Below are 15073 nucleotides of genomic sequence, written 5' to 3'. Positions count from 1 at the left end.
TTGCCTGAATAGTCAGGTTTTTTATTCTTCCCTCAAAGATCTCTGTTGTGGGTGTTGATAGTCCTATTTTCTGCTGCTTTGCTTAGTATATAGTGTTTCCTTTATCCCTCCTACCTCAATGCCCCACTCATATTTCAGGCTAGGACCTACTCCTAATTTAGAGCTCTCTTTCCTCCTTTTGCCAACTTCTATTATGAATCTACCTTTGCCACCCAGCTTAGTGTATCCCAAGGTTCTCTTTACCATGCCACAGTCGCAGAGCTCCAGGGAAAAACAACCTGGTCTCATCTCTCCAGACAGAGGAGAACAGAAGCTCCATATCCACTCATGCTGCAAACGGCTTTTCCAGTCTACCTGAATCATTACCAGCTAGAAGCAGCGGTCATTGGGACTTGGACATGAGCTGCAAAGTATAGAATGGTGACAACAATTCCAGCGCCATGCGGACTTTTCCTGTGTGGACTTTTCCTGGACTCCTGCTCCCTGTGACAGCTCCTAACAGACTGAACTGTGGTTGGGTTGCATTTCTCAGGGATTTGGCATGGGGATGGGACCAACTTGGACTTGGTGAACATGTTAAGGACACTACTCTTTTATGGATTCTTGCTGTATTGGCCAAGAGTTTGCTTAAAGGCTTTTAATCACTGTAAAAAAAATAGAAGACTGGATAAAGAAGATGGGGCACATATACACCATGGTATACTATTCGGCTAGAAGAAATGATGACATCAGATCACTTACAGCAAAATGGTGGAATCTTGATAACATTGTGCGGAGTGAAATAAGCGAATCAGAAAAAAACAAGAACTGCAGGACTCCATGCATTGGTGGGACATAAGGGCGAGACTAAGAGACATGGTCAGGAGTGTGGTGGTTACGGGGGGTGGGGGGAGGGAAGGAGGGAGAGGGGGAAGGGGAGGGGGAGGGGTACAAAAAAAGAGCTGGATAGAGGGTGACGGAGGATGATCTCTCTTTAGGTGATGGGTATGCAACAGAACTGAATGACAAGATAACCTGGAAATGTTTTCTTTGAATATATGTACCCTGATTTATTGATGTCACCCCATTAAAATAAAAATTTATTTATAAAAAATAAAAAAAATAAAACATCGTTCAGACTTAAATATAAATAAAACGGAAATAATGTAAAAAAAAAAAGAAATTTAAAGTCTTTGTGCGAGAAGAGTGGAACAAATAGATGGCTGCTGGTAATCATGATCTGACACCACCTGGATGAATGAAGAGACCCACTATCACTCAAGTTTGTGAATGGGTGAAAACATCATGGCAGTCAGTGAAGAATGAAACCGTGGTATAGTCATTCAAAAAATGTGGCATTAGCAATGCTTTAGATGGCACTGAAGATGGTATCATATATGAAAATAGCAAAAAAAAAGTGATACAAGTAATTGTGAGCAACTGAGCTTCTTAAATTCTGACACTAGCGATGATGAGTTCCTGGGGTTCCCGGACAACTAGAAGAGTATCTGAACATTAAAGTCTCTTCTCATTTGTTAATAACAGTGCTAATGGCTGTTAATACTGCTGTTGAGTTTACATTGTTGAAATATTATTGTGGTATATTTTATTAAATATTTTAACACACCATTTAGTTCAGAATATTTTTTTTCTTATTTTCCTCCTTAAAACCCTAGGTGTGGCTTATGGTCAGGTGCATCTTATGAAGCGAAAAATACATATTTCTGAAACATGTTACAACATGAACATAGAAAACATTATGTTAAATGAAATAAGCCAGGTACAAAAGGACAAGTATTACATGATTCCACTTATACAACGTACCCAGAATAATCAAATTCACAAAAATATTCCAGAAAATACACTAGTGGTGACCAGGGCTGAGAGAGGGATGGGCAGGGATTGGGGAGTTAGTGTTTCATGGACACAGAATTTCACTTTGGGATGATGAGAAAGTTCTATTAATAGATGTGAACAGTGGTGTTGGTTACATAACGATGTGAATGTACTTAATGCCACCTCACAGCTCTCTTCCCATGTGTCCCAGACGTGTGCTGAAAGTAGCTTTCAGGAAACCTGTGTGTGTGTCATTTCCACCAGGCTCAATTTCCCCGGGTGCTCATGGGCGCCCCCTTTGGCAGGGCTGCTGTGGGAAAATGAACTTGACATGCAGCCCAGTAACCTCGTCGGTAAGGCCGAAAGCTGGACTCCATCCTCAGCTGACCAAGGCCTGCCGTGCATGACGCCCTCCCAGCCTTCCCTACTCGGCCACAGTTCAATGTTCTGTAAGCCAGGAGTTGTTGAGCGCCTGCCGTGTGCCAGGCTCTGTTCCAGTGCTGAGGACACCAAGAGTGGGTGGAGGACTAGATCACTTAGCACTGGGACGCTGTCACTGCTGCGGTGCCACCTGTGCCACAACACACACAAGACTTGGTGCCACCAGTGTCAGTCCCTGACAGAAACAGGCCAACAGTCTGGGACATTTCTATTACGGACAGAGGAAGGTAACTCGGACGTGCGGGTAAACACCACAGCTGGGGAGAGTGGAGACCAGGGGAAAGCTGGCGCTCCAGGACGTGGTCAGTGCTATGTGGAGCAGCCACGCTCCAGCATTGGCTCTATTTGTCACCTGGACCCATCTCCCCGGACACCGAGCCCTCTGGGCCTTGAATCAGGTCCCTGTAAGTCCTGGGACAGTGCTTACGGTAGAGATTTTCCACCAGCGTGTTGCTGCCTCTAACCACGACCCTCCCTTCCTGGTTCATGTAGTTCCACAGATGTAGGGCATAGGAGTCACTGAAGCTCGGGTCCGTGTCACAGACTTCATAGTAGCGTCTCCACTCTGGATAGGAGATGGGGTAAAATCTTTGGGGATGCAGGAAGGACAAGTCCAAACACCTCAGGTCACTCACCTCTTGGAAGTCTTCAAGCTTGCACCACACTTTCCACATCCATGTCTTCAAATTGGTACCCTGGTTGCCCCAAATGTGTGAATTATAGTGTTCAACAAAGTTTTCCATGCACTCCCACAGGAAGGAGTGTCAGGGGAGGAATCCAAACACCCCGTTACTAGAGTACTGAGAAGCTTGTGCAACCAAAAAGTTCTCCTCAGGGATGGGCCTAACGGAGATGACATCGGTGTCCATGTAGATGCCCCCATACTTCCAGATGATGGCCAGGCGGGACGCATCCGAGCTGACGTGGAGCCAGTTCCTCTCTGCACTGGCATTGATCTGCAGGGGCAGGTGCCAATCAGCCCCCAGCAGCAGGGGGAGGGGGAGGGGTGTCCCTGCAGGAGGCCCGGCCCAGGGCTGCTCAGGAGGGGCAGCAAGCCAGCTTCCCCTAAATCTACTTGCCAAACCCCCATTTACACATTTACCAATCTTACCTCCACCCCAAGTAGTTGCCTTTAGGTACAATATTACAGCAATCAGTGTCCATGGGAAAAGTTTTAGAGATTTCATGAAGTTGGTTTTTTTTTTAATTAAAGCAGTGGGAAGGTAAAGTAGAAACCCTGAAGGGATTTTACAATGAACTCTGAGTCATTTTCAGCAGGTTGTACAGTAACTATAAACATGAATCCATGAAGAAAGAATTTTTAAGTGACAAAAACTAATAAAGTTAAAATAGACAGCTATAGAAAAAGTTAATATTTATTTGAGAAAATGAAAACACAATCTTAAAATGCATGCATGCATGTATGCCTTTGTTTACTAATTAATTCCTTTAATTATATTCATAGAGGGTTCCTGGCCTGGTGGCTCAGGTGCTTAGAGCATCATCTTGACATGCCACGGTTGTGGGTTCATCCCCAGTCAGGGCACATTCAAGAATCAACCAATGACAGCATGAATAAATGGAAAAACAAATCTCTCTCTCTCTCTCTCTCTCTCTCTGTATCTCCATTCCTTTCTCTAAATATCAATCAATTAAAAAATTAAAGCCCTGGCTGTCTAGCTCGGCTGGTTGGAGTGTTGTCCAATGCACAGCGGTTTTATGTTCGATCCCTGGTGATGGCACATAACAGCAACAGATTAATGTTTCTGTTTCTCTCTCTCTAAAAATCAATACATAATTTTAAAAAAATCTAAACAGATTTAAATATTTATTGAGGGCCTACTTACTATGTGCCAAGCTCTGTGACAGATGTTAGACATAAGACAGTGAGCAAAGACAAAAATCTCTACTGGGAGGAGACGGACAATAAATAAATAAACGTGGTATGTTGAGTGTCCATAAGAACTGTGAAGAAAAAAAGCTGGGTGAGGAGGTATGAAGGGGGCAGAGGGAGTACAATTGTATATTGGGTTCCAGCAGAAACTGGAATCAAGTTGGTAAGTGAACGATGCCAGTTTCTCTGAGAAGGTTCTAGGTAGAGGCCACAGCTAGCGCAAAAGGTCCGAGGCAGGAGCAGGAGGAAGGCAGCGTGGCCAACCAGAGCAGTGAAGGGAGAGGGGGAGGAGATGAAATCAGAGAGTGTGGGCAGAGAAGGAGGGTGGATTACGTGGACTGGACATGTAGATTGAAATTATTTGGAAGGTCTGACCTACAGTGGCGCAGTGGATAGAGCATCTACCTGGAACGCTGAGGTCCCCAGTTTGAAAGCCTGGCTTGTTCGGTCAAGGCACAGAGGAGAAGCAAGTGTGAGTTGATGCTTCTCACTCTTGCTCTCTGTTTCCCTCTCTCTCCTCTCTCCCTACAATCAATCAATGCCTGGCTGTGGTGGCGCTGTGGATAGAGCACCTGGTTTTGTACGTGCTGGAGCGCCCTCTAGTGGCGATCACGAGAGCTGCAGGGAAACCAGCAGGCATGTGTCCTTCAAGGCGCCCCTCTCCACTACCCGCACCTGACAGTCGTGTGCCCGGCTGCTGCCCAGTACCACACTAGTTGCCACCTATTTGATAGGAACCTTCTGCTGGCAAATACATGTGAAATATCAGTCTGGTGAGTTGCTCCACCTCCTCCTCGCTGGTCCTAATTTGAGGCTTCTGGGTCTTCAGAAGAAGACATGGGAAGCTGGGATCTAAGGACACATAGGGCAAGAGTGAAACTGACCAATCCCCCCCCTTCCACACACACACACTCTCACACTCACACACATACACACACACTCACACTCAGGCCGGTTTCTTACTCTAGAGATTTTCTAGACTAAGACAACTAGGGCAACAGTGTCCTCTACCCGGGAAAGCCCCTAGCAAACAAGGCCGGGTGGGACAGGTGTGTTCCTATTTTAGTTTTTTATTTCTGTGTTTATTTTTATGTTTGTTTGTTTTACAAGAAGTAAAAAAAATAATTTATTGGCTGAACAGGAAGAAAGTTAGAGGGAGGGGACTTTGGAGACAGACTCAGGGTTTCCCTGGAGCAGCTGCCGCTGCTTGTGGCTCCCCTAGTTGTCAGTCTTGTGGGGTCCAATTTTCCTGATATTCCTTTCCCCCATTTTTTGGTTTTGATTCTGGCAGAAGCCTCATTTTAAAACCGGAGAGGTCCTCGTGGACCAGGTGGCCTCCAGCTTTCGCTAGATTGCCTGGTTTTGCCCTCCCTCCGTGGCTGCGCCCTTGAGGGATACAGGTTTTCAGTAAAAAGCAACTATTATTACCTCATGAATATTACCACGCACAGCCATTCATCTTACTGGCTTGCTCTTTGGTTTATGTGTAAATTCATGAAGCCCAACAATAATTCTTCCTCTCTGACTGAGCAAAAGGCCACGTTCTTCTATATCACAAGGCAAATGTCAGCAATTTCCTTCTCATTTGCTAGTTTTCTCCAGAGAACTTCGCTCCTCTGACTTGAAGTTCTTCAAATGGGCAGTTGGCTCCCAGATGACTGCTTTTCACTGGCACATCTCTCTCTGCAGCCCACAGTGTAAGGCCCTCTGTGCTGGCGCCGGAGACAGAAGGATGAGCCAGGCTGCAGCCAGTGGAGACCGGAGCCCCTCCTGATGGAAACACGCATGCCCACCGTGCTCATCAGCATCTGCACAGGCCCCGTGGGAAACAGTGGGGCCCTCCCTGACAAGACCTGTCAGGAGATTGAATCCACTGTTCCAGATCCCGGACTCTAGCTCACCATGGCGTTGTGAGTGGGTTCGAGAGGGGGACACAATTGCTCTGTCCCCACCTCAGAGCTGGAAAATGCCTTGGAGAATCATTAGAGCCCGATGCCTGGTCTCCCACAGCCTGGGTGCTGTGTGGCTCTGAATGAGCTGCCTGGGGGTGCACCCAGCTGACACCTACCTGATCTCCCCAGAAGCTGGGAAGCCACGAATCTTCCATCACTGGAGAGATGAGAAATGAGAAATGAAGAGAACAAAGGGTGATGGGAGTGTTAACATACCCTTCCTTCCTTTACGTAGTAGGGCATTCTTCTCAGAATCCAGAGGTTCACAGCAGAGGGAAAGCGGGTAGGGGCTGGGGTGGGGGAAAGATGGCTCTGGAGAGGAGCTAAACCGTCAGTCTCTATTCTGAGTACAAAACTCCTTGGCAGAGACCCTAGGCCTGATGTCCTCTAACAAAAGAAAACTGGGGCCTGACCAGGCGGTAGCGCAGGGGATAGAGTGTCGGACTGGGATGCGGAGGACCCAGGTTTGAGACCCCGAGGTCGCCAGCTGGAGCGCGGGCTCATCTGGTTTGAGCAAGGCTCACTCACCAGCTTGAGCCCAAGGTCACTGGCTCAAGCAACGGGTTAGTTGGTCTGCTGTAGCTCCCCAGTCAAGGCACATATGAGAAAGCAATCAATGAACAGGTAAGAAACTCAACGAAGAATTGATGTTTCACATCTCTCTCCCTTGCTGTCTGTCCCTATCTGTCCCTCTCTCTGACTCTGTCTCTGCCACAAAAATAAAATAAAAGAAAAAGAAAACCAGGGCTGTGTTTTGGTTGGGGTGTTAAAGCCTCTCAGCTCCTGGTGTGAGTACTTGACAGGTTGGAGGACAGGCCCAGCCCGTGAAGTCAAGGAGGTGGCTGCTTCCTAAGGAAGAGCTCTGGCCCTCCACTCAGGGACAGGGCTGAATGCCCGGCAGACAAGGTCAGGGGCTGCAAAGATAGAGGAGGAAACAAAGGCAGGTGGCTCCAGTAGGCCACACGTGAGTGTCCCTCAGCTTTCTCTGAAGCTAGGTCATGGACCAAAACTTCCCGCGTGCTGGGACGACCTTGCTTCTAGTCGGTGTGGCAAGGTGTTGGGTTCACGCTCCGTCAGCTCTCCATCAGGACCAGGAGTCAGTCTCCCTTTCCTCGCCTCCTTTCTCAGACTTCAATTCAAAGTTTCCTCTGTGACAGGGAATTCCCTCCTCTGCCAAGCACCTCACCATTTCTGTCTGTTTGTGAGACCAAGAAATAGGAGGTACATCTCACATTTCATAGACGAGGAAAGAAGGCAGGCAGTGAGTGAAGGGCCGTGGGTCCTTGCAGAGGGACAGCAGCTGCCCGTGCACTGTGCAGGTGGTCATTTGTAACACTCGGGGCCTGAGTCCAGGTGGCAGTGGAGGTCTGGCATACGAAGGGGAAGAGGAGAGGACAGGGGCAGTTGACCCAACACTGGGGGCATCCTAGTGGCTGGGGGGTGGCCACCTATGAAGGGTCTGCTAGCTCTCAGGAGGCCAGGAAAAGAGGGGTCCCCTAGAAGCTGCAGTGACTCAAGGACACCAGCCACCCCTTTGAAATGCAAAGTCACTTCCCGGTTTCTCATTCACCAAGAATCACAGGATGCAGAAGCCATTATAGATTATCTTCTATATTTCCTAATGTTCTAGACATTTGGAAAAGAGACTCCTTTGTAGAAGTTGCCATGATCTTTCTTGGCTTTTATTAGCATGTGTTAAAATCATATTATCCAAACACTACCAGAAGAACATGTATTGTTCTGCATAAAGTGCTCAAGGAAAAAAATGCAACTTATTAAATTGGACATTCTTTTCTAGTTCATAAACTTCGAGTTACAATCAGGGCACAAGAGGAGAAACAGAATGCAGTATTAGAGAGAGCAAGGAGCTTAGTTTAGAACTTGGGTGGAGACACAAGATCACGTCCCGTTCCTCCCACTTCCTCGTGATGGAACACTGCATCCAGGTAGAGCAGCAAACAGCTTTGTTTTAATAAATACATTTCCTTCATTCAAATCAGAAAAGTTAATAATATTAAAGCACTTTTTCTTTGATCATCTGTTTATAGCCACAGGCAAGATTTATCCACAGAGTTTAATTGTTAAAGTATTATTTCATTGAGCCTTTAGCTTTCTAACGCTATTGGGTTCAAGATTGTCTCAGCAATTCATTATTGGTTTCTTATATTTACCTGGTATTTTTAAATACCAACTCTATAGTGTTTTGTGTTACAAATGCCAACCAAGGATAGTCTCACAGTAGCACACTAATAGCTGCACAAAACCCAAGTACCTGTTGGACAGATATTTAAATCCATGATGTTCTGGAAAAAACAACAACAACTTGGAAATCTCTGTGTTTGAATCTTGGGTGGTCATGTTGAGAACAGGAAAAACTGCATTAAATACATTTAAAAACATTCATTTGCAATCAAACATTTGAATCTTCCAAGAAAGGTACAGGTTGGTGCGGTGGCGGCTGTCCGCGAGCCCTCATCGGGAGTGGCTAGTGGGCTGGGGCCCCCGTCAGTGGCATCACTCACGGCAAGCTTCTGGGTCCCAGGCCTTGCTTCCTGGCCAGTGCCTTTCACCTTCTTTTAACAAAGAGAAAGGAGGGTTGGTTCTACCTTCAAACAGGCAAGAGCAACCTCTGTTGAGCTCACCTTCAGAGCGACCCAGCAGGTGGAGCAGGTGCCGCGCTGCGGGTTGCAGAAGGCTCAGCAGCACTCCCTGTGAAACCAGCTCGTCCTTGGTCCTCCTGGAGAGTCCTTTCCTTCTCTCAAATTTCAGTGCTTTAAGCTTCTTGCAGGAAAAGATCTTAGCCACATCTATCACTAAAATTTCTATTTCATTTTACAGAAGGACACTCAATAGCAGTCCTGAGTGACTAGTATGGAATTTACTGCGTAAAGAAAGAGAAAAACAGGTTTCTAAGCTATCCTGTTCTTTGCATTTTTCCACAGCTGAGTCTGTAGAACGTTCTCTAGTTTCACAGTGATAGATGCTGTTTCAGGAAGCACAAGGTGACCGAACTTCGTTTCCAGGAAGTGATGAGCTACTTTAGTTTGAGCATAAGGTTCTATGGCTGGTTCTAAGTCCTGCGGGTACTGTACACTGATGACAGGACTAAGGGCAGATGGGAGGCTCTCGGTGCCCAGTTCCTGCGAAAGGCAGCCTACCAGAGTTACGGCTGGGCTTTTACTATCAGTAGTTATATTTCCCTTTGATGTTTCAAAAAATCTATGGTGCATCTGTCCCCTCACTCTACTCCACCCTGTCCACCTGACTTGGAAGTCCGAGAGCTTATTGAATTAGGCTGATATTGACGGCAGTAAGATGCTAGCTTACTATTTTGCACAGCACCATATATCGTGTCTGTTACTCAGGCCAACTATAGCCAACCTTTTCTTTTTCTTTTTTTCTTTTTTTTTGGTTCTTTTATAAAGAAAATCTATGTAAGTTGAGGTTCAGAAATGCATATATTTTTTACTTACAAATATTCATCTGACCAAAATTCAACATAACCTTTATGGAACACTTAACAATTGTTTTGTTTTTAAAATAACATTTCATTCAAACTGTATATAATTCAGTAAAGTTTTTTTTTGTTTTTTTTTTTATACAGCAAGCAATGCTTAAACCCTGGAAAATCTGTAGAAAAGAGATTTTCACACAAAATAAGAAAAGAAAAATCTGAGGTATCCCCCCCACACATCCATTCATCCTGACCCACATGCACACACGCACACACACGTCTGTGTATGCACACACACATTCATTCTCATTCACAAAGTGGCTGCAGCATAGGCAAAACATTGTAGGTCCAAAGGAAAATGATTGATTGTTCTAATAAAGAGTCCGGGTAGCTCCAAAAAACAAAACAAAACAAAACACAATAGTCCTCTGAGGAAATTACTACCTCAAAAATATGTTCTCAAGATGAATCTGAGATCTGAGCCTACCAAATTGCTTTTGCAAAACAGCTCCCTGCAGTCCAAGGTGACTTGTGCAAATAGAAGGGATCAAATGAGGCTAGTTCCTGTAGTTCCTTTAGCAAGGATGTGGGGTGCCCGCAGGTGCCCGGGTGCTCCCGTCACGCCAGGTACTGCTGCAGTGCCGTCTTGGCCCTGAAATCACAAAGCTCCTGTTAGCCGTCGTCTCAGAACCTGTGGCTCAAAGATGGTAGCAGGGATGTCTCAAATGGTTCCCCAAGGCTACTGGGGTGAGCCCAGCTAGGCACCCATCCTAAAGGGCAGAAATCATCAGTCAGAAGATACTTCCAACCCCCGCTGGCTACGTTCTTCTTCCTGTGGTTCTCTTAGAAAGGGCTGCTTTCACCCCTATACCTGCTGCAGCCTAGTGACATTCTACAGTTTTCCTTTGTCACTGGCACATAGATGTCATGGATCTGGAATTATGTTCTGTTGACATGCAGGTTTTACCTAGTGCTACAGGCCACTGGGGAGAACACTCAGGGTTTGGGAAAGTAAGACTGACCCAGGAAGGTGCTCAGGTGCTGATAGAAGGTGCACAGAAGGGCCCAAAAGCTCATGGGATAAGGCTGTGCCATGGTTCCGATGCCTCAAAACTGGTTACAATCTCATCTCCTTCTTCTGATGACACTGATCAGTGTGTGATGTGCATTAATCGTGGTGACTGGGAAAGAAGGTAACTAGCTGGAGGAAGAGATGCAATATGGGCAGTGACATGACCTATCTTGATCCTTGTAAAAGTGTTATCCTTTGAACTAGGCCTCCATTACTACTCCTGTTATGAGCTTAGTTAAGTTTCTAAAGACACTGCAATTGTGGGATTTAGGAAGCAATGGCCTCTCCTTTATATTAATGGAGAAAAGGCTAACATTTTCAGTTACAATTAGCTGATGAAAGTGTAACAAGTAGATTGGGCATGCAATAAGCTGTACTCAACAGCAAAGTGATAGGTATGATCTGTGGTTTTAAAAGTGGTATAGTAAGATATTCTTGCAGTTATCTAAGCCTCTACAAAGATGATAGCTGCAAATATCCCAACCCATCAGAACAGAAAGCTCTATACAGACTGTCTCCAAGTTATGAGTTGGTTCTACAAGGAAAGTTTTCTAGAAAAACAAGTTTATGAATGATGCTATATGCTACCCCTGAATGACCATCCACCTCATCCTCCAAACCTGATGCTCCCTTAGCCTGGGGTGGAGAGAGCTAGTTAGCAATAGTTCCTCATCTGTAAGTGTTAAGTCAGAGGTTCACAATAATGACAGATGGAACCCGAGAGATGCCTTCTTTAGGTAACAGACTTTACTGTGTGACATTGTAGGAATGTCCACAAAGGGTCTTGATCAAAATTCTGTTTTGTATTTCCCTTTAAAACAATTCAGACTCCTTCTGGATCTCTCTCAGGGGTTGGCTATATTTCATTATATTAGACTTCTGAGACCATGCCTTAGTCTTCCTGCTCTCTATTATTATCTAAGGAGTCCTTCAGATGGCTGATTTTGGAAGCAGGGTCATCTTTCCTTACATGGATTTAGGTAGGGTAGCTCAGACCTTGTTTTTTTCTAATGAGATTTTAAGTTTAGCAACTGTTGAAAACTTACGTGCCAAACAAATGTGAAGAAACAGCACCAAATTGGTCTAAGTAGTGCAGGCCAGGGCCCAAACCTATGCTACGCCACACCTGAGGCCTCCTGTAGCCTTCCAGTCCTCCCAGAGAGGGCTTGCAGCAGAGTTCTTCTCATTTCTGAGCAAACACAGGAGAACTACTCAGGGAATAATGGGGCTCAGAGCCAGAGAGATGGGCTGCCAGAGCCCTTCTGAAGTCAGCAGCGGCTACTGCTGCTGTGCAGGTGGAGATGGAGGCTCCAGTTCTCAGGGCACTGCTCAAACCCAGCCTTCATGTTGTGAATGACTCTGACTTGCCTTGGCAGTGACACTCATCTGGGCAGCAGCCTTGGGCTCCAGTTATTCGGGGACTTCTCTCTTTAACCCACTGGACAAGCTTTAGGAAGGCAGTGGCCCAACTCTGTGTGCTCCCGAGTCTGGCAGACATTCATTCAAGGAGCAGTTACCACGTGCCTCTTCCCTTTGGTAGAACAGACAGCTATGACACAGTGTGGCATGTTCTATGGGTGCTATGGGAGCACAGAAGGGGTCCCTGGCATAGGCTGGGGGTTAAGGTAAAGAGTGTATCAGGCAAGACTTTTCAGAGTTTTGAAGAACATAAGGCCATTGTCTAGGCATTCTCTTCCCCTGCTTGCAGGACACCTACGTACCTAGAGCCCTGCCTGCCTCACTGGGTGCTTCTTCTGCTCCTTTGCTGGATCTTTCTCATCTTCTAAATGCTTGAGAGGCCCAGAGCACGGACCTTAGCCCTCCTCTCCATGGCTTTACAACCGTCTACTCTTCTGCGTCCCTTATTCGTCTAACAAGCATCGCAGACTTGGCTGCACCAACAACTCTTGGTCCTCCCTTCCCCTATTCACTTCCCTTACGTCCTCACTGTCTTGGTAAGTGACAGCCCCCCAGCAGTTGCTCAGGCTAAAATCCTAGGCATTTCCTTCCCTCTTTTCTTTAACATCCTATATTGAATCCCTGAGCAAATCCTGTTGGCTGAACCTTTAGATTAAATCCTGAATCTGACCACTGCTATCACTACCACCCTCATCTCTAATGTACATGACAAAAGCCCTTAACTGGTCTGTTTCCATTCTTGCCCTGCTAGAGACAATTTTCTCGCAGCCACCAGAGTGATCTTCTAAAAATTCAAAATCAGATGTCTTTCTTGCTCAAAACTCTCCAGTGCCTTCCTATTAAACTCTGAGTAATGTCTGTAGTCCTTACAATTGGCCACCAGGTCCTCCACTGCCCCTCCCCCACCTCCCTGAGCCCACTTCCATCACTGTCCCCTGGCTTCTTGTTCTCCAGCCCAGGTCTTCCTGTTGCTCCCTGAACAGGCCAAGCTCATTTCCACTTCAGGGCCAGAACTCAGTGCCCATCTCCCTGGAACACTCTTTCTCTAAACATCTGCCTGGCAGACTTCACTTCATGTAGGTCTTTGATCAACTGTCACGTCCTCACAGTGGACTTTATTGACTGATCTGTAAGAAACAAAATTTCCTTACTCTCCAGTCCTTCATCTTGCTTTTTATTCATAGTATATCTCCTTATCTGCTATCATATTACATATTCATTTTCTTACTATCTTCTGTACTAGAATGTAAGTCCCATGAGGGCAAAGACTTCATTAATTTTATTCACTATTATATAACCAATGCATAAAACAGTGCCAGGTAGAGGTTAGCATTAAAAAGCAAACAGATATCTGTTGAATGACTGGGGATTCGGAGGAGAGCAGACTAAGACGGCAAATCAAGATGGAGCAGGGCATGTAAATGCAGGAAGCTGTGATCCCGGAAGAGGACAGGGAGGGCGGGCATGCAGCTGGATGGGGAACATGGGATGGGAAAGGCAGAGCCAAACCATGAAGGTTTCTGAGCCATGCTTAAGAGAATAAAAGAACTGATGTTCCTTGCCGTTGTTCCTGGTAAGCACAGAAGTGAGCTGAAAAGTGAAGGCTGTTATAAGGCGGTGTAAACAGCTGGGAAGAACACCTGGCTATTCTGAGGGTAGAGGGGTCTCTGATTATGTCTCTTGCCTCAATTAGTATAGGGTGAGCTCTTTGACAACAGGGGTTCCTCAGTGGTCACTGCTGTGTCCGCAGCAGCCAGGCCAGGCTGGCACAAGGCAGGTACTGAGTGAGGTTCTGAGCTCATTGTATTAATGAATACTTCCTGTCTGCTTCCCAAAAGGCCCCATGTGTTTCTATTCTAATGATTAAGGGAATGTAAAGGAGTAGCCTCTGGACTCTTGCCAGATACTCACTAAGATGGCCCAGGCTCTTGGTAATTCACAGTAAGATGAGAATCTCTATTAATTTGCTAATTATTAGTTTATCTCTTACTCAAATGTCACACCATTGGCTCACAGAAAATTAAAAAGGGAACCCAAGTGTCTAAAAGCTTTTAAGTTTGGCCATGTGAAATACTAAGCAATTCAAATTCTTTCATAAAAGAATCCAATGTATCCCAAAGAAGGGCCCTTTTGATACTCACTTGTCACAAAGGTTTGAATCGGGTGACTGACTCAGTTTGTGTAGAATATCTACAATGCCCATGTCTCGTAATTTATCCTGGCGTTCTTGTGAACCTAAGAGATTAAAGCTAAAAGGTTACTGGGCACATGACCCAGGCAGTTGCTCTCCTTGGTGTATAATCATCAGTCTAGAGACTCACCAGTGTCCTTCACCCACACCCCTCATCACCCTTGGCCTCCACTATCTCTGTGTAGTTGGGTCCCCTTCTACTTGGATTCTCCAACTGCACTCTAACTGCTCTCTCTCAACCCTCCTTCTAGCAGTCCATCCTGAGTTCTGCTCCTCATTAGTTCCTCCAAAGACTATAGGTCCAGGTCAGATTCTTCAGCCTGGCACAAGGTCCTCCATCACTGGGCCCCAGCTTCAGCCCAGTGGACACACCAAGCCAGACTCTTCCTACCCCAAACAGGTCTTATTCTCCTCTTCCTGTTCTCTTCTACCTTCCACTGACCTCCCAGCACTTCCTGCTGCCTCTCGTCAGCACGTGGCAGTTCCAACTTCTTATGGCTCCGGTCTCTCTTCCAGCTAGACTAGGGCCTTCAGAGGGCAGCCTTGTTTCCCTGGCACCCAGACTACTGGTACTTGGATTCTAGGGCCTGTGTGCTGAATCTATGTTCTCTTCCTTTTGTTTTGTTTGGGAGACAGCTGCTGAACAGAGTAATCGCCTGGAGGCTTTCCTCCTCACTGCAGAGCTACCGGGACTCATGAGCCCCATCTGGATCCAGTCAACCAGAATCTCTAGGAGTGGAGCCCAGAAATCTGCATTTAAAAACATTGCCCAAGTGATTTTTATGCAGCCGACCCAGCCCTGAGATCCAGTGCTCTCCAGCATCTGGAGAGTTTT

General features: G+C 46.2%; 2 protein-coding genes across 6 annotated transcripts in view; both read right to left on the bottom strand.

Moving 5' to 3' along the window:
- Positions 1 to 2376: 2376 nt before the first annotated feature.
- On the bottom strand, positions 2377 to 9447 carry LOC136382400 (alpha-1,4-N-acetylglucosaminyltransferase-like). The gene is given in 5 exon segments (XM_066351614.1): positions 2377 to 3212; positions 6219 to 6259; positions 8543 to 8675; positions 9141 to 9242; positions 9430 to 9447. Coding segments are annotated over 5 exon segments (909 nt in total). The 3' UTR covers positions 2377 to 2597.
- Positions 7769 to 15073, bottom strand: part of ARMC8 (armadillo repeat containing 8) — a 118603-nt gene continuing 111298 nt past the window's right edge. For all 5 annotated transcript variants that reach the window (XM_066350309.1, XM_066350310.1, XM_066350306.1 and 2 more), the window contains 2 exons: positions 14189 to 14282; positions 7769 to 10208 (listed from right to left, as the gene is read on the bottom strand). In XM_066350309.1, coding sequence (XP_066206406.1) covers positions 10175 to 10208; positions 14189 to 14282 — 128 coding nt within the window. In that variant the 3' untranslated portion in view covers positions 7769 to 10174. The remainder of the gene's footprint in view (positions 10209 to 14188; positions 14283 to 15073) is intronic.

This window comes from Saccopteryx leptura, chromosome 10 (assembly GCF_036850995.1).
Source record: "Saccopteryx leptura isolate mSacLep1 chromosome 10, mSacLep1_pri_phased_curated, whole genome shotgun sequence".
Classification (NCBI taxonomy): Eukaryota; Metazoa; Chordata; class Mammalia; order Chiroptera; family Emballonuridae; genus Saccopteryx; species Saccopteryx leptura.
The sequence above is the reverse complement of the archived record's forward strand: the minus strand, read 5'-3'. Positions and strand labels throughout refer to the sequence as shown.